Source organism: Monodon monoceros, unplaced genomic scaffold (assembly GCF_005190385.1).
Source record: "Monodon monoceros isolate NGI ecotype Baffin Bay Population unplaced genomic scaffold, NGI_Narwhal_1 Super_Scaffold_21, whole genome shotgun sequence".
Lineage (NCBI taxonomy): Eukaryota > Metazoa > Chordata > Mammalia > Artiodactyla > Monodontidae > Monodon > Monodon monoceros.
This window is the reverse complement of record NW_021703778.1, coordinates 166,321,689-166,346,886: the sequence shown is the minus strand read 5'-3', so window position 1 is coordinate 166,346,886 and position 25,198 is coordinate 166,321,689. Positions and strand designations below refer to the sequence as shown.

Below are 25,198 nucleotides of genomic sequence, written 5' to 3'. Positions count from 1 at the left end.
AAGACACTACAGAAATATTTAGAAAACTTCCTGCTCTGCCCAGGCAAAGGCATCAAATCTAAGAGAAGAACAAGCTTGAAGATGCCAACCTCAAAGGGAGGTGGGTGCCTAGCTCCTTGACCCATAAGCCCTACAAAAAGAGCTGAAAGGAACGCTTTTTTTTTTTTTAATTAAATTTATTTATTTTTGGCTGCGCTGGGTCTTTGTTGCTGCCGTGCAGGCTTTCTCTAGTTGCAATGAGCGGAGGCTACTCTTCATTGCGGTGCACAGGCTTCTCATCGCAGTGGCTTCTCTTGTTGCGGAGCAAGGGCCCTAGGCACGCGGGCTCAGTAGTTGTGGCCTGCAGGCTCTAGAGCGCAGGCTCACTAGTTGTGGCGCACAGGCTTAGTTGCTCCGCGGCATGTGGGATCTTCCTGGACCAGGGCTCGAACCCATGTCCCCTGCACTGGCAGGCGGATTCTTAACCACTGCACCACCAGGGAAGTCCCAGAACACTTCTTTATGTAAAGCAATCACAGGAACTTTTCTAAAATTAGAAATTTTGAACTATATTGCTAATATTTTTTATAACATTTAGCACACTTTGCCTATATTGTAAATGACAGATTTCCCATTAGTTCTCCTATTTTGGCGGCGGGGGGGCGGGTTGCAAAATTAACTACCAAACGTTGCTCGTGGTTAATTCTCCGGGTGTTCAGTATTAAATCTCTGCAAGATAGCTACTGAACAACATCTTTCCTTATATATTCTTGCAGCAGGGCTCAAAGGAAGACTATTTCTAAATACTCTAAAGGAAATTAGGATGACCAAATAATCAAAGTAAATCAGAAGAGTACTATAGACATAAAAAATTCTGCATGAAAACAAAAGAACTTTGCAGAATCTCAGAAACAAGAAGGGTTTTCTAAGCAACACATAAAATAAAACACATAAGGCCTAAAGAAAACTGATAAATTTGACAAAAATTCTCCACAGGTTAAAAAATACCATAAACAAATTCAAAAGACAAATAAAAAATACCTACAAGACCTATGACAAAAGGCTAATTTTCTCAGTACATATTCAAGAATCCTTTAAAGTATAAGAAACAAAAGACAGAAGCCCAACAGAAAAATGGGAAAGTGACATAGAGAGGCAAATTCATGGAAAAAGAAATACAAATGACCTAAAAAAAAAACCTTATTAGAGGAATTTTCAAATGCATACAAAGTAGAGATGTGATATAATGAACTCCCATGTACACGTCACCCAGTTTCAACAATTATCCACACATTGCCAGTTTGTTTCCTCTGTATAAACAATCCACTAGCCCCTCCCAAGACTAGTTTAAAGCTCACCTCAAACATCATATAATTTCATATGTAAATTTTTCTAACAGGGACTTTTTAAAAATACACTCACCATATATCATTGTCACACCTAATAAAATTAACAATTCCTTAATATCACCTAATAAGTGTTCAAATCTCCCCAACTTTTTTTTTTTTAAAAAGTCTTAGTTGATTTTTTAGTCACTGTAACTGGCTGATGTGTCTCTGAATCTCTAACGGACAAGTGCCACCTCTCTCTTTAATTTTTTTTCCTTCCCCTTGTCATTTGTCCTGTAAAATTTCCCACACTTTGAATTTTGCTGATTACCTTAAAATTGTCACGTAACCTTTTATCCTATATTTTTTGTTATTGCAGTTGCTCAAAGTGTCCTATCTCTGGTGTCTGCCTTTCAGCAATAGACCACCAGGAACAAACCTGTAGTTAAATCAATTGGGAGAACACGCACCACAGGAACAGTGGGGCATCTCATAAGAGAATGTTGTAAAGAATCTATGATAGGATTTGGGCTTTGGTTGGGTAATCTGGGGGAGGGCTAGGGAAGCAGGAATTTCTCTAGTTTCTTTTGGATGCGGTTAGAAAGTGGGGTAATTCTATGTTGGGTATCTCAATAAATCTTATCGGAGGGGAGACTAGAACCAAGATAAAGCAGTAATTGGTAAAGAAGCTGCGGTCACTCATTCTGGCCAAGTATTTTGTGGGTGGCAGCAACCTTGCTTTTGTTTGTGCTCTGTCTCATTTTTCCGTGCTCTCAGAGAAACTTTGAGGCAATCTGTGAAATTGTTTATGTTTAAATGGAGAACAGCGTGGTCTAGCGGTGACACCAGGCCAGCTTCTGAGTGCCAGGGCCGCTCTTCTCCTTTTTCTTTTGCACTAGACAATGAAGCCCTTCAAGTTGACCACCGTGTCCCTCTTACTCGACCCCGATAGTGCTGGATATTTTCCTTGCCTCACAACCATGGACAGGTAAGTTAACAGAGCCAAGATTCAAAAAATATGTATGGCAAGTGTAATTTCTGCAAAAATGCCTTTTTTGCTAATTAACTTCGAAGTACTGAGAGTGTGCATACTGCAGAATCATTTGCAAAACGAAACGTCTTAAAGTGGTAAAATATTTGCTTTAATGACTAATAATGTAAATGTCATAAAAAGAGTATAAAAGACAAAACAGAAACATATTCAATGTTACTATAAATACACAGCCTAACTATTAAATAAAAAGAAGGATGACTTCCAATGATCAAGAGGACAAAATAATGAAATAAATAACTGATGTAAAGCTCTTCAGAAAAGTTTTTAGTTGTTGTTTTACTAATACAAAATGTTGACAAAAATTCAGTTGAAAAACCTTGATGTGATAAACTACTGCAGAATATATGAGAAAATAGTTAAGAAAATAATGTATAAAAATAGTACCATTATGAGACTACAAAAGGATCTATTCCAATAACGAGCAGATGTACATTTTCCCGTCTAAGGTATTCCACAGTTACATATTTTGCCAATGGAGGCTGTTGCCAAGAGATTGCAAAAGGGCTTGAGAGCACTCTCAACCCTCCTGCTCATTATAGAAAGGATGAATGGTTCCTGAACAAAACGGAAAAAAAAAAGGAAGGAAAACCAAGGAAAAACATGTTTCTAGTTGAAAATAAATCAAAGTGAACATTAAAAGGTTAATGAACTCAATAATAAAAAGGCAACCCAATTTAAAAACGGACAGAGGATCTGAACAGGCACTTCTCAAAACAGATAAACAACTGGCCAATAAGCACACAAAAATATGCTCGACCTCACTGGTCATTAAGAGAAATAAAGATCAAAACCGCAAAGAGATACCACTTCACACACACTACCATGGGTATAAACAAAAAGACAGAAAATCACAAGTACTGGTGAAGATTTGGAGAGATCTTCATTGCTACTGAAAATGCAAAATGGTGCAATCACTTTGGAAAACAGTTTGGCAGTTCCTAAAAAAAGTTAAACAGAGTTACCACATGACCCAGCAATTCCACTGGTACGTATATACTCAAGAGAAATGAAAACATATGTCCACACAAAAACTTGTGCATAAATGTTCACAGATAGCAGCATTACTCATAATAGTCCAAAAGTGGAAACAAGTCCAATGTCCTTCGACAGATGAGTGGATAAATAAAATGTGACATACCCATACGCTGGGATTTTATTCAGCAATAAAAAGAAATGAAGCACTGATTCATACTACAACATGGATGAACCTTAAAAACATACTAAGTGAAAGAAGCTAGTCACAAAAGACCACATATTGTATGACTCCAATTATGTAAAATTTCGAGAATAGGTAAATTTATAGAGACAAAAGCAGATAAGTGGTTTCTTAGGGCTGTGGGGGCCGGGGGGCAGTGGGTGATGGCAGAAAATGGAGAGTGACTGCTACTTGGTAGGGGAGTTCTCTTAGGGTTGATGAAAATATTCTAAAATTAGATTATGGTTACAGTCCTGTGAAAATACAAACACTGAACAATACCTTTTAAATGAGTGAATTGTATGATAACTGAACTGTATCTCAATGAAGCTTACTTTTTAAAAAAAGATTAATGAGAGGGAAAATGTGATATCAATGACAAAGGAAGGAACAATGGCTATCCTGAAGTTATGACATCCTGTGTAAAGAAACTATACCTTCTGAAAGAAGGGTAGATATCACCCCAACGCAGGCTACTAAGAACACAGAGGAACCAGCAAGGGGTACACTTTGTCACGTTACCAGTGTGGTTCACTGACTACTCCACTGAAGAGCACAAGTACAGTATGCAGCCACCTTCCAGAGCACACATGCAACATGAGAGAGAGAATTCACTGAGATTAGAACTCATTTGAGCATGAATGACTTCTGCTGATTCCTGAAACTCTGCATTGTTATCTGTGATTCTCAGAAGTTCAAGTAGGAAACTGAAGGAAAGGACAAGCAAAATGAATAGTATATGTATATGACATTCAAAAATGGAATTGGTGTCCTGAGCCATGGCTTACTAAAACAAAATGATGAGCTCCTGGCAAGGGACAGAGAATAACAACAAGATCAGAAGAACAGGTGCGGGGGCGAGGACTTACCACCGCGATCAAGAAAGCTCTTTCCTCAGTAGCTTAGATGACAATCTAGATGGCATACTCATCATAACTGGTGATAACATAAAGCTGGGAGATATCAAGAACACATCAGATAACAGAAACGAGTTGCAAGAATATTCTGATAGGCCTAACTAAAACTGTAAACTAGGGAGAATAATCTAACAAACTAGAGCCAGGATGAAAATCAGAAAACATTTCATTCAAATCCTTCATTTTGCAGGTGAAGCTGAGGCCACAAGGGTTTAATAACATGACCAAGTTCAGAAGGTGCATTAAAGGTAGATTAAGGCTGAGAATACAGGAACCCTAACTCCCAGACTGGTGTTCACCTGACCCAGTGCTACCTGCTACTACTCGTATAGATAAGCATATGGGGAAAAAGGGAACCTAGACCCTTACCTCACAACACACAAAAATCAACTCCTGAAAACTGAGACCTAAATGTGAAAGGTAAGATGATAAAACGTCTTGAAGATAACATAAGAAAATATCTTCATGACCACAGAGTAGCAAAAACTTTTTAAACAAGACACAGAAAACACTAGCCATAAAGGAAAAGATGGGTAAACTGAAATTGATTAAAATTTAGAATTTCACAGTTCATCAACAAGACACAAGAGTGAAATGGCAAGTCATAGATGGAAAGGGATTTTTACAATTCATATTTTCAACAAAGGATTCATATCCAGAATATACAAAACTCCAACATTTCAATAAGAAAAAAAGACCACCCAGTTTGTTAAAAATGGGTAAAAGCCTTGGAACAGGCACTTTACAACACAGGATACCTAAAAGGCTAATAGCATATGAAAAGGTGCTCAAGTCACTAGTTATCAGGGAAATGCCAATTAAACCACAATGAAATCAACACAACCACAGAATGGTTAAAAAAATTTTTTTAATGTTTAAATGACAGTACCAAGTGGAAGTGAAGTTGCAGAGCAATGGGAACTCTCAGTTTGCTGGTAGGAATATGAATTGGTACAATCATTTTGGACAACTGTTTGGGAGTAATTACCTATTAAAGCTAAAAATACATATGCCCTATGACTAGCAACTCTACTCTTAGATCTACACTCAACTAAAGTGAATATATATATGAAGCAAGAAATATGAACAAGAATGTTTACAACAGCATTATTCATCAACTGCTCCAAAGTAGAAACTATTCAAATAACCATCTACAACAGAGTGGATCAATTGTGGTCTATAATTTGAGGTAGTTTTAAAAAATGGCCACAAATTTTTTGACACACCTTCCATAAAGATGTGAGGTCTAAGTTCCCTCCCCTTGAATCCAGGCAGGGTTGTGTCTATATCAACCAATAGAGTATAGTGGAAGTGGTGCTATGTTGACTTCCGAGGATAAGTCACTCTCGGGAAGCTTTCTCTGGGAACCCAGCCAACGTGTTTGAAGAGCCGAAGCCTTGTGGAGAATCTGCAACCAGGGCACAGCCACCTTTATAGCAACCACCATACTAGTGATAAGGTGATAAAACTTAGTCCCAAAACAGAAGAGGAAGAATATGCACTGAAGAAAATAAATATAACACCAACCTAAGCCCTTACACATGCAATGTCCAATTTAAGCTTGGTTTCTTATTACAAGGGCCCAGAATGAGGATGCAGGAGCTCATCTCCAAACTGTTGTGATTTTAAACAATACCAGAGAGACTGTGCTCACTGGATATTTCCTAAACCTCCTCTCCTTCTCAAAGGAATCTCTGCTTCTGGAAACAAACATTGACCTTCCTCTTGTTATATATGATCATCAACCCCATTACAGCCTTTTCAGCAGCAAAATCTGAACACTATCCAAAGAGTCCACCATGGACTCAAAAGTTGCAAAGAAGCAAAGCAAGTTTCAAGTAGAAGTTTCTGACTCCATTCAAACTGTTTTAGATATACCGCTGGAAAAATAAAATAGCCACTTTCAGAAAAAAAAACCCAACAAACTAGGTGCTCTGATCAACACTCCCAGATGAGGATTTCTCTGGTGGCGCAGTGGTTAAGAGTCCGCCTGCCAATGCAGGTGACACAGGTTCAAGCCCTGGTCCGGGAAGATCCCACATGCTGTGGAGCAACTAAGCCCATGCGTCACAACTACTGAGCCTGTGCTCTAGAGCCCGCAAGCCACAACTACTGAGCGCACGTGCCGCAACTACTGAGCCCACGTGCCGCAACTACTGAAGCCTGCTCGCCTAGAGCCCGTGCTCCACAAGAGAAGCCACCGCAATGAGAAGCCCGTGCAGCAACGAGAAGCCACCGCAATGAGAAGCCCGTGCAGCAACGAAGAGCCAATGCAGCCAAAAATAAATAAATAAATTTATAAAAAATAAAAAATTAATATGGTTGTTGTTTAACCCCAACTAAGTTTGGAGTGCTGTGTTATGTAGTAATCAATAACCAAAACTAATGTATTATGCAATAACAGATAACCAGAACTACCGAGCTATTAAAAAAAAAAACACAACATACTATATATGCAACAACATGGATGAATCTCAGATACAATGTTGAATAAAAGAAGCCTGGTTAAAAGGAGTACATAATATAATGCCATGTACATATAAGTTCAAAACCAGGCAAAACTAAGCTATAGTTATAGAAGTCAGAAGAGTGGTTACCAGGGTGGGAATAATTACTAGAAAGGGACACAACAGAGACTTCTGGAGTGCTAGAATAGCAAATGTCTTGATCTTGGTGGTAATTATAGTGTGTTCACTATGTTAAAAAAAAAAAAGAAAAAAAATCATTGAGCTAGCTAAGATTTATGCACTCTTCCCACTATGTATTTTTTTGAATCAGTAGAACTTGGTAACCTAACAGTTAAGGGTATGAAGGCAAAATAAAGAATGACTCTAAGTTTTCAGGCATAATTGACTAGGTAATATCATTAACTGAACAGTTAAACCATGGGGCAAATAAAAACAGAAGCAGAAAGCAGAGACAATGTCCTATTCATTTTGTATTCAAGTACCTACCCCAGTACTCAATACACAGTCACTCTGGCTTCCAAGATACTCTTATCATTTCTATCCTACCTTTCTGCCCACCCCTTCTTGGTCTCCTTTGTTGCCTCCTTTGTGTCCAGCTGCCTCTTAATATTGGGATTCCTCAGCCTTCCGTCCCCAATTCCCCTTTCATAGACGTGCACACGCACAAACGCACACACCTTTCTCCTGTATTTTCAATTTCAGTTGACAGCATCATCATCACCTACTTGTTCTTTTGAACTAGAAACTTCAGAGTTGACCAAGAATTGGGATTGCAGTTAGCTAAATTAAAAAAGAAAAATTTAACAGGATAAACGTAAGTTCTCATGCTTGAGCACCAAAACTAATGCATAAAAACAGAATGAAGAAGATACGGCTTAAACAGATCTAGGGGTTTAATTCAACTCTAGGTTCAACTATGACGTGGTTATCAAGAGGATATAGCTGATAATAAGAATGTAGTATATAGAAGAAAGGCAATATTTTTTCCTAGCCTAATAGAAGAAAAGTGTTGTATCTAAAACAAGAGATGCAACTCAATTTTTTACTAATCAAGCCCTGCCTGGAGTACTGCATTCAATTTTAAGCGGTGCAGTTTAAACAGGGGATTAAATCAAAGGAAAGTCACCAATGTGGTGAAGTGACATGAAATCATGCCTTGTAAGGAACAGTTAATGAACTAGATGGAGGTGTTTCAACTCAAAAAGACTGAGGAGACTAGATGACAATCTCTGAGTATTTGAAAAACCATTACGTGGAACAGGAATTCAGCTTGTGCTACATGTCTCCAAAAGACAGAATTGGGTGGGAGAAATAAGAAAGTAGATTTCCACTCAATCTAAGAAAGAACTTACTAACAGTCAAAACTTTATGAAAAACAGGGACAATTTTGCCTCCCTGGCCAGGGATGCTAAACACCCAACAATTCAGAGAACAATCCCCTACAACAAAGAACGACCCATCTAAATGTCACCAGTCACATGGTTGAAAAACCCTGTTCTAGAAGTAGTGAGCTCCCTGTCATCGGAGGCATTCCATTATAGACCAGACAATGTGATGATATCCAATACATGACTTTCAAGAATGGTGGGAAATGAGTGGAATAAAGATTTTCTGTTTCAATAACGCTCTAGAGAAAAATGCCCTCAGGCATGTTACAGCGATGATAATGGTGATGAGGATAAACACTTACTGAACACGTACAGTGGACCAGACATGATACCAAGTGATTCACTGTACATATTTCACAGGTCATTCTCAAAACCACCTATGAAATAGCTACTATTTCACCTTGATGTGATGGTAAAATTAGGTTGCCCTGATATCATACAGCTGTCAATCTTGGAACTCAGATCTACCTGACTCCAATTATGTACATCACTGTCCCAACCATAAATACTAATGACTTCAAAGCTTTCGTACTCTAGAAAACAAATGAAACAGCACGTATTCTAGAAGTATCGGGACAATGTCTGAACAGGTTTGTACTCACTGCAAACCTAGTTGGCTGGGAGAAAGAGGAAAGGATTATTTGAAGTAGTCCAGTGATGAAGGAGAGATCAATTATACTGACTGTCCCCAACTGCCTACTTTTGTAAGAGCCAAGAAGCTCTTATATACCCATGGAATCTCAGTCAGAAGCTGAGATTAATGATGACATCCCTTTATCCATAGGCGTGAAAGCTCAGGATGGACAGACGTTTGAACATCCCCGACTGGGAATCCTGCCCTTAACAAATACACTAGATGCAGATACATGGTTTCTTGGCTGCCTCTACGCAAGCCCATCTGTCAGGATGGCAGTGTGCCTGCTCACATGTTGGTCAAACTGTCACTAGGGCATAGGTGCCAAGCAATGATAGTTTTAAATGGGCAGCTTGCATAGCACTGTAAGAGCTTGCTCTTCTGCAGGGAAAAAAAAAACCAAAAACAAAAAACTCCGCTTTAATACTGAAGGGTTGCAATCACAAGTAAAACAGTCTTGGTCAATCTGAACATTTCAGTGGAAAAAAGATCTAGACTTGTGGAAAAGAGTCAGACTAAGGAAATTAAATCAAACAGAAAAAGTGCTTTGAAGGCAAATAAGTGATTGCACTAAAGCTTTTCACATTGCCAACCTTTCATTAATACACGTCACGGTAATCTCTTATGCAGTAAAATCCTTTGCTCAACAAGTCATCATTGATGTTTTATAAAAATGGAATGATATGGCTTTCCATGTTCTAAATTAAAAAGTAGAAATGCATGGATATTTAGCAGTTTGACATTAAATAAGTTCTATTTGTTAAGTGGCTATTTTTTAAATGACAGAAGTTTAATCCACATCCAAGATAATCTTTTAAATGCACAAAAGAAGGCAGAAACCAAATGAGTTTCCCAAAGGTGAACAGAAAAAGAAATATAATTTCTTCGGGGAAAGAATCAAGAACGGCAAGTGGATGTTAAAACAGAAACTGAGTATTTTGGGTCACAAATCAATAAATTAGGACTCGGGGGCTGTCACGTACATCCCCCTGGCTATAAGCAAAATGTCCCTAAACTACATCTAGGTTCCTATTCTATCTCTAAAGATCCTTTGGATCACTGGCATGAAGTATCTAACATTCTTATTGCTTGGAAATTCTTCCCTCAGACTAAAACTCTAATGCTGCAGTTTGAGCTGTGTGTCCTTGTTCAGTCCTCGGTGATTTTGAAGAACAGCTGGTCATCATCATTCTCCATGTGGTTCTTCATATACAAGTATCAGGACATACTGATTAAATAACCCCTAAGTCTCCTCTTAGCCATGATAAATAAAAGTGATTCCATTAACTTTTCCTCACTGGACCAATTTATCAACTCTTTACGTTTTTATCATTTCAGTTGCTCACCCCTTGGCCCCTTTTTAGGCCTGATAAGAAATGTCACCCACATCAACAATGAGCCAACATGTACAATTTACTAAAAGAAGCATTAAAATGAAGGAGTTTGAAAGTCCAGCAGAGTTCCCAGTATCCATCACTGAGGACAGTGGCAAAAGTCTGAAATCTACCATTATTCTTCTAGGAAATACAAAGGACATTGTTATAAAGTGACACCACTGTTTTGGCTTTGTGGTAGATGTCTGTAACACAAAGTACTAAGTCAAGTTCAGGGTCCTGGCTATAACCTGTTCTTCCTACCAACCTATTACTGTACTGCTATACGTGCCCCTAAAACAACCTCTCTTGAAGACCATCTCTCCCATATCATTTTTCCTGCTCAAGAACCCACAGTACATTCTAGTGGCCAATGAAACTGACTATAAACTGGCCAGCAGTTTTCTAGACTCATGAACCAACTATCCTCCCCTTCACTCCCTTCACTCCCATGACTCCCCAGAACAGCCAGTTCTTACTTATTTTCTCTAGGACCTAACTTTGCTCATGCTATTCTCTAAAATGTGTTCCCACTTCCTCTCAAATCTATACATAAATTTTTTTCAAGACTTAAGGCATGAGTCTTCATACCTTCATACACCTTCAGAAATCTGTATTAAATCTGTATTTTCATCCTTACTTGCTTACTCATTTCCTCCTATCTTCATTTTGTATGCAGTTTACAGTGTACAGCCAGCTGATTTTTGATAAAGGTTAAAAAAAATGATTCAATGGAGAAAGGGTAGTCTTTTCAACAAATGGTTTGGAACAGTTGGACATCCATAGACAAAAGAAAAAAAAAAAAAAGAACCAAGACCTAAACGTCAAACCCTCTGCAAAAATTAACCCAAAACAAATTCATTGATCAAAATGTAAGACATAAAATTGTAAAACAGAAAAAAACTTGGAACATCTACTTGACCTAGGGTTTGGTAAAGCGTTCTGAGACATGCATGACACCAAAAACGATCCATACATTGGTAAGTTGAACTTCATCAAAATTAAAAACTTTTGTGCTGCAGGAGACACTGTAAGAGAATGAAAAAACAAGCCACAGACTGAGAGAATATATATACAAATCACATATCTGGCAAAGGACTTGTATTCAGAATATATAAAGGATACTCTAAACTCAACAATAAGAAAACAAATTAGAAAATGGGCAAAAGATTTGAACAGACAAATCACCAAATGAGATATGAATGTGTGGGAGTGAAAAAAATTTTTTCCACTACACTTCTAGGTTCTTTTGGCTGGTATATTAATTAAATTGACATATGACAGATTAGCAGGAGAAAAACAAATTTAATTACCTCCATAAAAATATGGGACCCAAGGGTAAGTTGGGCAGTTGAGGCTAATATACCATCCTGAGCTAAGGAAGGGGACAGGGGCCTGGGACTTCAAAGGGGAGGAAGGTAATTCAGACAATAAGATCAGATGCTTTGTTATTAGATGCCAAACAGATAGGGCTTTCAGATAAAAGTTAGCTCTGGTAATAGCTCTCTCTGAGCCAGGCTCCCTATCTAAATTCATTTGGCAGTTGAAGTGGAGGTAAAAAGCTCTTGAGTCTTTTGGGTCTCCACTGTCTTTGGCTTAAGACAATCTGCATGCCATAACGGCACATTTGGGGGAGGCTTTTTCTGAAACCCTTCAAATGGCAAATAAGCACATGTAAAGATGTTCAACATCATTAGCCATTAGGAAAGTGCAAATTAAAGCCATTATGAAATACCAATAATACACACCTATTAAAATGGCTAACATAAAAAATACTGCTAACACCAAATGCTGGTAAAGATGTGGAGAAATTGATCTCTCTTGTAGTGATGATAAGACTGTAAAATGGTACACCTCTGGGAAAGTCTGCAGTTTCTTAACAGTTTAAACACACACTTACCCCTACAACCCAACAGTTGCACTGGAGTATTTATCCTAGAAAAGTGAAAATTTATATTCATACTAAAACCGGTACATGAGTGCTCATAGCAGCTTTATTTGTAATAGCCAAAAACTAGACAAACCACAACCTTCAGTGGATGATTATGTGGCAAAGCCATACAAAGGATGAGCATAATACAATGATCAAAACTAGGAAATTGACATTGATAGTGTTAGTAATAAAAGTACTCAAATTTTAGTTTTTACACTGTGTGTGTGTGTGTGTGTGTGAGTGCACGTACACACACGTGTATGGTCCTGTGACATTCCATCACCTATAAAGATTCTTATAACTGTCACAATAAACAGGACATACAACTGTTCAATCACCCCAAAGAAACTCCCTCATGCTCCCCCTCTATAGTCACACCATACCCCCAGCCCTCACCTTAGCAAAACTGATCTCTTCTCCATTTCTATAATTTTATCATTTTGAGAATACTATATAATGGAACTCTAATCACACAACCTTTTGAGGTTGGCTTTTTTCACTCAGTACTATGCCCTTAAGCTCTATCCAAATTGTTGCTTGTGTCAATAGTTTGCTCCTTTTTGTTATGAGTAGTGTTCCATTATATGGCTATACCACATTTTATTTGACCATTTACCCACCGAAGGACGCGTTGGGTTGTCTCTGAGTTTTGGCTATTATAAACAAAGCCGCTAGGAACATTCACATACAGGTCTTTGTATGAACATAAGTTTCTATTTTCCGAGGATAAAGGCCCAGGGGTGCAATTGCTGGGTCATGTGTTTGAAGTATATTTAACTTTTTAAGAAACTACCAAACGAATTCCCAGAGTGGCTGTACCATTTCACATGGGCAGCAACACGTGAGGTAATGAAAATTTGAAAGTCACAATTTCTACAATGCTTTCTAAAAGCCTGTAAAACAAGTAAGATTAAGCCTCTTAAATGTTATAATCTGACCTTAGTATTTTTTAAATGGATTTTTAAAACTTTTTTCCTGATTCCCACAAAAAGACTTCTTTATTACCGCTAATGAAGAATGTATAATTAGATATAGTCTATATGTTGACAGCTCTGTTGCTGTATTATATAATAAGCTGCAGTAAGAAGTGGAACAAAAGCAACATTGCCAACAGAAACAGCAGTTTGTTTCTCTATGTTCCTGACGCAGTCTATGAAGACTAAAGGCTTAACAGCACTTTCTAACACACAATCCATTTATACACAGTATCAACAACGGCAGTTTGTTCAGCTCTTACTTGGTAAGACAATTTGAGGAAAGCAACTAATCTGAAATAAAGCTGTAGTTATCTTAGCTATAAGATTCCTAACTTCATGACTTTTTAAAAAATTTTGGATATAATTGACAATTAGATAGATAATGGAGTCTCTCTGGGATTCCTGAAACAAGGAGCTAGATCTGAAGCAGACATATCTATCCCAAATGTAAACAACAATAAGTCTGCCAGTCTGCAGAGAAAACAAAGAAATGCACAGAAAGAAACTATAAAGCCGTGAAAAGAGTGGGATGGTGCTGCCCTTGTGCCCACTGACTTTCCAGTTCTCATCAGTCCCTTTCAGAACCAACTATGTAATTCTGGATATTGAGCTCCATCAAGACAAATGTGTCCTTACAATATGACAGAACATTGTCAAATCTCAAATTAATAACCTTGCAACTTAATTACATGACTTCCATCTAGTGTATCTTCCCACTTAATATATGTGGCTTATTGATAAACATTTTAGTATGTGTATATATTTAATATTCATCCTAAATATTGGCCAGTGTGGACAGCATCTATATAATTTTCAAATCTGAGAGTACTGGCTTCTATCCCTTGGAGAGAGAGGAGTTATTGCAAAGAATCATCAAAATCCATGTACCTACACTACGACTAAATAAATAATACAATTCAAACCAAGCTGACAAAAATGTTGTGGCTAATAAAATTCCCTTTTTTTTTTTTTTGGCCTCACCGCACAGCATGCAGAACTTCCCTGACCAGGGATCGAACCTGTGCCCCCTGCATTGGAAGCATGAAGTCTTAACCACTGGACCACCAGGGAAGTCCCTAAAATTCTTAATAAATTTACTCACCAATGTTACTAGAAGTAGTTTCTTGTCATTAGTATATACTGGTGAATATTAAAAATCAAATTCTAATTATGGGGGGAAGGGCAGACTTAATACCTCTCCAGACTCTCTAGAGAGCTTTTCTTTCATCAAGTGCCCATATGTCATCCAGAAAAGAAGAGCAGAATGTGCTTGAGTTTGAGTGCAAAGATTTAAGATGACATTGGGAGAGATGGAGCAGGAATAATTGGGCAAGTGCATGAAATTATTTCCAAACAACCACCTCATAATGTTAGGTACTTAAATATCATTCAGAAGCTAAGGGGACAAGATATTAAAGGGCACAGCCCTCTTTACATCTTTATAATGGCAAGTACGAACATATTCACAGGACTTCGGGTCAAAAGGGCCAAACATGCCCTAGAGTATAAACACATCTTGCTTACAGCACCTAGCTAAATGCTCTGTCAGGATTCTATCACCTTTCTAAATTAATACTACACCCTTATTAAAAATTCCATATTTTCTACATTTTATCACTAAGAGTATAGTTTTCCAAATATGCCATACACATTTGACTCCCTCTATGGTGGTGGCTAGACAACCAAAGTCAAAAAGAATGACCTCTATTAATTTAAAAGAACACTTGCTTCGACAAAACACAATAGCAAGAACAGACTCTGCACCCAGCACAATTTCTGACATACAGTAGCCACATGACATCTGGTGAATAAATGAGTCCACCTCTGCTTACTCTGAAAAATAACCTTGGCAAACATGTAAAATGTCCTACCAGTCTGAAAAATATTCTCCAGGCCTATTCAGTTACCCATCATTCTTAAAACCCATCAAGACCAATTTCCATGAAAGCCTCACTCACACACAGAGGCAGCATTTACTTTCCATTAGGTTCAGTGCCTGATACATGGAGATATCAACATTTGCACACTTGCATAAATTCAGGAGTCATCCTTCTTCTTCATTTGATATAAGGTAAATTTTTAAGCTTTGCCTCATTTCCAGTAAGTTTTATTTATCAAATCAAAAATACTTTCAAAGTTTCATTTTTTAAATAAAAATTCTATTCATAGCACATTATATCTTCTTAGGGATGGTTTTAAGGGAAAAAAAACATATAGCTGTCAAAATAAAAATCTTGTTTTTCTTTCCTAGACATCTGGGACATTCACTTACGTATTTATTATTATTTCACATTAGTTCTCAAATTTAAAAAAAAAGCTGGCTTATTTAAGAAATTTAATTTTAGGATCTGTCAACATTTTGAATGCACTACTGTTATTTTTAAAATATACACTTGCATCCTGGAATAAAACTTAGCATAAGCTTTCCATATAACCATTTCCTGGGCACTAACTAACTTACTATATGCCAGGTTCTGTGCTTGACACATTCCTCCATTTTCTCATTTGTTTAACAAATATCCTCTCGCGTTTTTTGCAGCGCTGAACATTAAGAAGCCATTATACTCTAAACCTGATATTTGCACTAGATACTAGTACTAAACGGACAGTAATGCTTAACACAAGTTTACTGTCATTGGATTCAAGTTGTGTTACCATATTAACTCAGAATCTGATCAGCAATGATGAGATGCACAGAGAATAGCACCTGTGGCAGCTTCAGCAGAAGCTAGCGTTAAGTGACAACTTAAGTTGCATTCCCTTCCACAGGTAGCTGATCAACAACATCACCTTACCCACCCAGAAATTTAATTCCAATTGCTACAGGCCATTTTGAACAGCACAAACATAATTTGAATAAGATGATTATATAAAGAACCCCTGCCCCCCCCCTCGGAAACTACTTTAAAATTGTAGATTAAATTCTCCCCAGAAGTATCACACTCAGCATGTCATGGAAAATAAGGGGCCTTTATTCTGAACTCATGCTGCCCTATATTTTTTAAAAACTCTTGCAAATTTCAGCCTCCACAGATGGGCAACTGCAGTTTAAAAAAAAAAAAAGAAAAAATAATAATTAATGAGATTCTTTGACAGTTCCTTGAAACCGCCACCCTCCCAAGAGCAAAACTGGTATTTCCAAGTTGTTCCAAGAAGGCGAGACGGGGGAGGGAAAGGAAGAGTCAATACAAAGCAACGGGGGGAAAAAATGGGTGACTTGATAGAAAACAAGTTAGAAAAATGGGTGGCCTCAGTAGGAACCCAGTGGCTGCTTCCCCTTCCTCTCTCTCAACCCAGCGACGCTGGTGCTGTTCGTCGAATTTAAAGAAATCACCTATGAGTTTTAAGACCGGAGCCAAAAATTATTTCGACAGAAGGAAAAACTATTTGCTGCCCTTGAATACAGCTGCATCAGCAAAGGGAGCCAGCCTGCAGCTACGGAGAGACAACAAAGGACAACCGCCAGAAGGATGCGAAAATCCCTCATATAACTCCCCACGGAGCTCCACCGCCTTGAACCCTGCGGTTAAGTGCAAACTCTCACCCGGCCTCAGCCGGACTCTGCCAGGTTAGAAAGGCCTGGAACGCTATCCTCCGGGGAGCGGGCTCCTTCCCCCAACTCGGATCTCAAGACCAACGTCACCTCTCCTGAGATGCCCTCCCTCAACCCCACCACTGTGGCCCACAGTCGCCTGTCCTCATTTTAAGGGAGCTTTTCAGCATCTGCAAAATGTCATATTTGCTTCCATTTAGTTTCCTCTGAAAAGGGTGAGCTCCAAGACGGCGTAGGGAGCCCGGCGGTCTAGGCTGGCCTACAGAGGTCATCTCCCAGACCCAGCCCGAGCAACCAGGATGCGGTGCAAGTATGACCAGCCTACATGCCGTCCAGAACCGGGAACTGAGCCTGGGGGACCGGCCTGGCCGGTGCAGGTAGCCCAGGGCCGCAGCGGGGCCTGAGGGAGCCCCGGCGGGAGAGGACGCCAGCGGCGCGCCGTCCGCAGCCCATTGCGCCGCCCAAGGTCACGGCCGCCCGGCCGCCCCGCGCCGGCCCAGTCCCCGGCCTCCCCCTCCGCGGCGCCCTCTCGGCGCTGGCGCTCTCGGACCGCTCGGCGCACGGCCGCCCTACCCCGAGCTGCAGACCCGTCGCCTTCCGCTCAATACGAACTTCCCGCCGGTTTCGCCGACTCGCAACTCTTCAGCTGCTCCGGCCCCTTCACACCCCGCAGTATGCGGCCTTCCCATTGGCTCAGGAGAGCGTGAGAGGCGGGGCGAGCGGGAACGCGCGGGGCGGGGCGGAGCCCGAGATGGCCCCGCCCCCTCCCCAGAAACGCCTGGAGCCGCGGGCCGGCGCTACCACTGCATGCTGGGAAATGGAGTCTTTTACTGGCAAAGCGAGATCCCGGTCCCTCTGCCCCCGTGGGCTTCTGGGAAATGTGGTCTACAGCCTCGGAGTCCGTCCTACTGCTCAGATGCTGTACCCGGCAATGCTGTAGGAACAGAGATAATTGTTGCCAGTGTTAGCAGTAGCTTTATTTATTAAATTATAATAATAAGTGTGTTGACAAAGAGTTGGATGTAAAAGAAGTCCTACGTTCTCCTTTGGCCGAGTGTCTCCTCTGCCTACAGGCGCTTGCGTTTTCCCACCTTCTGGTCCACACCCTGAAGCTCATCCCACAGCAGCTTGGTTCAGTATGCTGTGGCCTGGCTCTGGAAGCAAACAGCTCGCTATCAGATCCTAGCTCTTCCACTCTGTAGCTTTGTGACCTAAATGACTTAACCTCTGTGAGTCTCATTTTCCTGTTTCTGTCGTGATTAAATGAGTGCCCTGTACGTAGAGACAGTGCTTTGTATGTAGTAGATGCCCAATAAATCGTAGAGTATTAATATTATTCTGTCCATTCATAGCCATGAGTCTAAATCCTACCTGTCTGTCAAAGCCTATGTCAATGCCTACCTAACCTTCTGTAGTATTCCATCTGTAATTCTCTTATGTCACAGTTTGCTTTGTAATTCTAATCAGTTGTCCAAGCCTCCATTACCCATGAGACTGTAAGCTTATTGAGGGCTGGGATGCTGTTCTAGGTCAGAATCACCAAAGCCATAGACAGAGGGAGATTTACAATGAAACTACAGTAATGAAGTTTAAGCACAGGTCTCTTCCAAAGCCTTCTGTTAATAGCTTTGGGGTTTTTTTATTTGCCAAGGTAAGATATTTTTGCATGATTTTCTTTGAGTGGACCCCAAAATTGTGTGAACTCTGTCCATTGGACAGTGCAGTATTGTGCCTGATGACCCACATGTGCCCCTCCAGATACCCCCTCCAGCCTGCTCCAGATGCTCCTCCAGCCTGCCCTCAACCCCAGGAGGCTGAGCTGTACAAACCACTTCCAGGTTCCTGTGCCCCTGGCTTCTGGTGGATTTGGCCAGTAGAGAACCCCACAGAGAAGTGGAAGGGAAGAGAGTTGTTGCTGAAGGTAAGGATTTCCCGGGATCCTTGTTGGCAAGGTCACCTCCAGTTGGCTGGGGCCCTCGGCTGAAGGCCACTGCTGCCTGGCCCTCCCCTCCAGCTTGCAGTGACAGCTCCCTCCCTTTGTGCCTCAGACCTGCAACTGCTAACACCACAGCTGCTGCTGAGACGAGGTTACTGCCCCATCCCCGTGGTTCCCACCCTCACACTTTGGCAATACTCTCAGTACAAATAAACTCTCTTCAAATAAACCCTGTTTCAAACATGTCGTCTGCTTCTTGTTGAGACCCTGATGGAAACACATACACAAGGTGAGCACTCGATGATTAATTGTCGGCAAAGAGGTCTCAAGATTCACACATCTCACAGGTGTGGATTCCCCAGCAAGAATCTGTGGCCAGAATCCATTGAGAGAAAGATATTCTTCACACACACACACTAAGAAGACTTGGAACAAGACTTATCTGTCACATAGTGACCATGTTCCCTAACTTCACCATACACGTGCAGAAGAAATGTCCCTGATTCCACACTGGGTTGACAATTGGCTGGCCTTGAAAGACATTTAAATCAGCAACAGTGTCTGGAGTTTTCCAAGGTGAGAATGGAATGTATTTATTCTGGAACTCATGGCTCCCTCATCCTAACTCAGATGACTTACTGTTAAACGATGCTTAAATGCAACCATGTCCCAAGGCAATTACCAACTTCTCTGGCACCATGCACACGTGCTGAGATGTCCTACCAGTGCAGAGCATGGCAGGACATTATTCCAAGCTGCTGTCACAGAGACTGTGTATCTGAGGTGCTGTAGGTGGGGATACAGCGCTGGGACACAGGAGGCCCTCGATGAATGTTTATGAGTTGATAGCTTGGTATCAACATCAGGATCCTGCAGAAGATTGACCCGTGAGGACTTGCTGGGGCTGGGCTTTAGAATTGAACTTGGGAGGAAATATTCACGAGTATAGTCCTGCCATATATTCAAAAATATCTATACAGTCCAAACCAATGTTTACTGAGCACTTACTGTGAGCCAGGGATTGGGCTAACCTCTGGGAAATCTGGGGGTTCTGGTTTAACGAATGTTTAAGGAGGCCTTGCTATGTATTACACACTGTGCTTTTTTACATACGGTATCTCAGTTCTTAAACAGGAAAAAACTTCAAAAAGTTTAAATGATTCCAGGCCCTCAAATCTACTTCCAAATGTTGTTTTTACTGGCTCTTTATGCACAGCCTCAGTACATGAGGATACTTATAGCGTAATAATGTCAATACTGTGACAGAGATTTGTGCAAGATGCTGGCATGGTCAGGTAAAGGGATTCTGTGACAAAGGATTATCATGGATAAAGCAGTGTGGACCATGACTGGGTTCAGCCCAATTAATAAATATTGTTCCTGCTGCCCATCAAGGGCAGGCCAGCTGAGGATCTATGCATGGGATCTGTATTGATCTGCCACATAGGCCCCGGAGTGTCCTCTTTTACTTCCAGGAACTCTCCAACCCGAGTATAAAGGCACAGAATGGGAACCGTAATACAGGGCACTTTGGAAAAGGGAGAGGAGGTTGGTAGTAGCTAGACCATGGCGGAAACTCAGTCTGGGAAATTCAAACAAACACGATAGTCACTAGGAAGCAACACTGCCCAGGCAGTCTTCAGCAGACACTGGATCTACCGGTGAGTCAGTTCATGAGTCCTTGTCCTTTTCATGTATAGAATGGGCGCAGTCATCCTGGACCAACAAGTTCTGCGCCTCCCAAGGCTGATGGGAGGTAGATGAGGTCGTGTCTGAGAAGGGCTTTGATCCTCCTGGAACAAAGCTGCTGGGGTGTCGTTGCTCAGTGTAGGCATCCTAACAACACCCCAAGGAATTATTACCTCTTGGGAGGAGGGGAAAGAGAGAGGAATGAGGAACAGAATATGTTCAGAAGTCTTCCGAGTACGCTGATCCTGGTTCTTACTCATCCATTCCCTTTTGATGTCTCATCTCATTCCAGGGCCCAGAGCCCCTATTTCCATTTTAGCAAGGGCTTTTGAGCACTTATTATGTGCCAGTCACAGTGTCCTTACAGATTCATAATCCAGTGGGAGAGCCAGACGTGTTCACAAATTCTAGTAACTATGATTTTTATGAGCATTTATTTACTATGTGTTGGGAAAACCATTTCATGTAACCCTGAGAGGTGGGTGATATAATCCCCAGTGTCCAGATGAGGATACAAAATCCCAGAGAAGTGAAATGATTTGCTCAAGGTCGTACAGCTAGTGGTGGCCGATAGAGCTGGCTGACTCCAAATCCATCCTGATATCAATCACAGCTGCTGACTCTTGGAAAATGTAATGAGATAATATGGTGGCACTTAGACTCCGTGCAGTGAGAATGCAGGAAGCAGAACAAATTGTTCTGCCAGGCCTCATAGACAAGGTAACACTGACCTAGTTACTCTGCTGAACTTATCTAGTGACTTCCACAATAGTAGAGATAGGTTCTTTTGGATTTAATGATACAATAATTAATGATTATGGATTGTTCTGAGGTCAGAAGTGGATGAATGAGGTTTCAAAGTCCTAGGCAAATGTTTCCTGCTTGTCCTTTTCTTTGTCCTGATAATGATGATGGTGATGATGGCAGCTTCCATTTATTAAGTTTTAAGCACTTTTCAGGAATTCACTAATAATTTGCAAACAACATTTCAAGAAATCTTCACAATAACCCTTGGCATTTGATATTATCCCTCTCCTGACTACAGAGATAAGGAAATTGAAGCTCAGAGAAGATAAGTAACTGATCCAAGTCACATAGCTACTAAATGATACATGTGGGCTTTAAGTCAAGGTTTAGGCCAATTCAGAAGACCAAACACTTAACCGCTCTCCATGCAGTGCACCAACCATTCATTTCATGTGTTTATATCTCCTGAGCATGTTTTCAGGATGCCATGGTTATTTGTCTTCCCCAAGATTTGAGAGATTAATGGTACAGAAAGATTTAATGTGCGAGCCTCCAAGAATGACTGAAATGTTTCACGGTGTACTGGTGAGACTCCCTGAGCTGACAATGATGTGAGCTGCCAGCGGCTGGGTTGCTTTCTGCCCACTTGTCGGGAGGAGTGGCAGATACAGTCTACTGGCGCTCACACACATTTCTACTGCCTTCTATCGCCATTTGCTGCTGCAGAGGCTGCAAAGCTAAAACCTGCACTTGCCAGGCGCCCTAATGCTTAGGACTCTGGATGCAAATTAGGTTCCACCAGTGAGATTCCTCAAGGAAGATTTGGAGGCAAAGTAAGGTGTCAACACAGTAATGAAGTCTTGGGATTTTTCTGCAGCAGTGTTCCAGTGCCATTTGTCTAATGCCATCAGTGTCAGAAAGCAGTTGTGTTGGTGGCAGTAGGAGCTTCCTGATCCCTGGGTGGCGCGTACAGTTGTGAGTTTCTGTAGTAAAGAACTTAACCTTGCCCAAGAAGGGCTCTGGTCTTCGTCCTCAGCAAGGTGATCTCCAAGACCTTGGAATGGCAGATAGGAGTGTCTTTGTTTCCAACAATATGACACAGGGTAGAGGCTGGCCATGCTAGAAGGACCAACAATGCAATTTACGATGGGTGCTTTGGGTCACACAGTATAAGTCAAACTCCACAGGGACTGGAGACTGAGATCAGCATGTGGGCGATGAATCATTCTTTTGCAGTGGAGTCCCAGTAAAAACTCTAGACACTGAGGCTTAAGTGACTGGTTGGTAATTACTCCACATGTATTGTCACAGACTGATGCTGGGAAAGTAGCACTGTCCTAACTCCATGGGCAGAGGAGCTCCACATTCCAAACCCTCCTGGCCTCTGCTTCTGCCCTTGCAATTTTAATCTGCATCCTTTCCCCATAATAAAATATATCCATGGGTATACAGCTTTCAGTGAGTTCTGTGAGTTCTTCTAGCAAGTTGTCAAAACTGAGGGTGGTTTGGAGAACCCTCTACTAAATTTGCAATTGGTGTCAGAAGTGAGAATGGTGGTCTGTGTTCCCTCTAACTCTGCAAGTGACGAGAATTCCTAACCTCTCTAGTCCCAACGGCAGTCTCGTCATTCCTTCCCCCTTTTGATTGTGGCAGAGCTAGTGGCTTCCTAGGTAAGGCAGTTCTGTGTTGCTCTCACTAGTGCCTGCTAGTCTAGCCCTTCAGTGACTTTACAAGTACCTAACTCCCTATATTAAATCCCTTTGTACTTAAAATAACTAGAACGGTCATTGTGTCCTGCATTAAACTTCAGCTAATACAGGAGAGGACCTAGCCTTGCTAAATGACATAGCAATTTGAACATGCAAGCTTTTTCACATTTTAATGTCTCTGAAATCAGAGTATGTCTTACAACCAATGCCAGTTGTAATTGGTGGTGATTTTATTTTTTCTTTATTAGTAGCACATAAAATAATGGGGCATCTTAGAACTGATGGAGTCTTAGAATTTATTAAATTCTAGGATACCTGGTGCTTGCTTCCTCAGAACTTCTCTCTGGATCATCTCTCCCCTTCATTCCACTCCCCACATTGCATACTGGATCTGACACTCTCAAACACCCAAGGATATGGAGCTTTCCTCCTTTTTCCCACTCCACACTTTTTGAAAGTGAAGGCAAACGTCCTTAGAGAAAGAGGGAAGCAGTGTGGTAATGTGATAGGAGGAGACAGACCTGAGTCTGGAACCTCCCTCTGCCATTTAATTGCTGTGTGACCTTGGATAAATTATTAACCTCACTGAGCTTCCGCCCTCATCAGTAAAGGCTAGCAGTTGTTGGGATTGAATGAGATAGCATGTGTGAAATTCCTGGCCCCTGGTAGGCACTCAGTAAAGGTTTTGCCTCCCCCTTCTGTTCATCCCTCTCTTATTTTCCTCCTTCCAAACACCATGAGATCCACTTCTCATGTCACTCCATCTCCAGGAGCCAAGCTACAAGCAGCTGTCATCATGTATTGTCAGTGGTTTGCCATAGACCCAGGTCAAATACACATACGTGTTCACAACCAGCTGCCAAGTTGTAAACTACGGAAAGAAGGAGAGCTTTTCCAAAAACAAAAGCAAATTGTTGCTTTTATCTTTGCAACCATCCAACTCATGTTATGTTTTGATTTCAGGGCTGCTCCAAGATTCTAGGACAAAAGGCACTATATATAAGCATTATTATGAGACTCAAAGGGGCTCTGAGCAAAACAGAATCCTTTTATCACAAGAGAATTGGAGAGAATTGTTGCCAAATATAGTCACCGTGTGGAAGATGCATTTTTCCTTTATTCCACACATCCTCACCATCACTAACTCCTTGCTTTAACTAACCCATAGCCTATCAATTAGTCTATAGGCAAATATTTTAAAATAATAGCAACCAACATATTTTGGCAGTTACCATGGGCCAGACATGGTCCCAAGTACTTTACATCTAGAATCTCCTTTGGCTTTCCCGGCCGCTCTATGAGGTAGGTACCATCATTAGCTCATTTTACAGGTGAGGAAATTAAGTCTTAGGGAACTTAGGCAACTTGCCCAAAATCATATAGCCAGTAAGTGGTGGAGGCAGGATTTGAACTCAGCTCTATGATGTCAATGATTATGGTCTTCCTTGATGTCAAAAGGAATGTGGGATTTTACACAATGAAGAATGCACATGGCCCCAGATCTTCAGAAATCTGGGATCTGATCATGAGATAAGTGTCGAGCTCAAGTGTAGATTAACAGAATTCCTAGAAAATAGCAAAAGGGGACTGGAATGAAAAAGCAAATCTATTATGGGAAGGTTTGAGAGGACAGTGACTTATTTAATCCTCATTATCAACCCCAAAAGGCAGGTCTGATTATCATTACCTAACAGGTGAGAACAGGAGACTTAACTGTGGTTGTGACTTGTTGGTGACAGAATGCGGTTTTATACCCAGGACTGTCTGACTCCAAAGCCATGATAACTCCACACTGCCTACTAAAACTAGATCAGTGGACTTTTTTACCCTCTTTTTCTGCCTATTTGTCTCTGGTGAATACCTTGAGAGAGAATGAATAATCAGGCTGTTGATAAATTATATGCACGTCAAGCAAATAAGTCAATTGTTTTGCCTCTAACAGGTGTGTCTTGATTGCAAACCATTAGTGACCATTAATAAAAGAAACCCAGGTTGTAATTTCCCAGGATTTGCATTTCACACCAGGGAGCTGAGCTCAGCCAATATTTTCATAAGCTAACACCTGCAGCAGAGGCAGAAAGCATGACCTGAGGTAACATTTATCTTTGAGAATTAAAATATAAGCCACAGGACAATTTGTGAACTTGATCATTCTTTCCCCTGACTGTCATTGGTCTTAGCTTAGCATAGAGATAAGGCCTCAGGTGTTTAAAAAATCTGTTAAGCAGCTTTCAGAGGATTCAGGACCTAGTGCAGAGCCCTTCGAGGCATCCGCTAGTTTAAACTGAAGTTTATTCATTTACCGTTTAACAAATGTT

At 40.8% G+C, this 25,198-nt stretch overlaps 1 protein-coding gene across 5 annotated transcripts in view; it reads right to left on the bottom strand.

Moving 5' to 3' along the window:
• The window catches only part of VRK1 (VRK serine/threonine kinase 1), an 83,871-nt gene extending 66,410 nt beyond the window's left edge, over positions 1–17,461 (bottom strand). For 3 of the 5 annotated variants that reach the window (XM_029238885.1, XM_029238883.1, XM_029238882.1), the window contains exon 1: positions 17,373–17,445. Coding sequence is in view for 1 of the 5 variants with exons in the window: in XM_029238886.1 (XP_029094719.1) it covers positions 11,259–11,310 (52 nt within the window). In the remaining 4 variants the exon portion in view is untranslated. Of the gene's footprint in view, positions 1–11,258; positions 11,698–17,372 lie in introns of those variants that run through there. The other 2 variants (XM_029238880.1, XM_029238886.1) reach the window with 2 other exon arrangements.
• Positions 17,462–25,198: the final 7,737 nt, after the last annotated feature.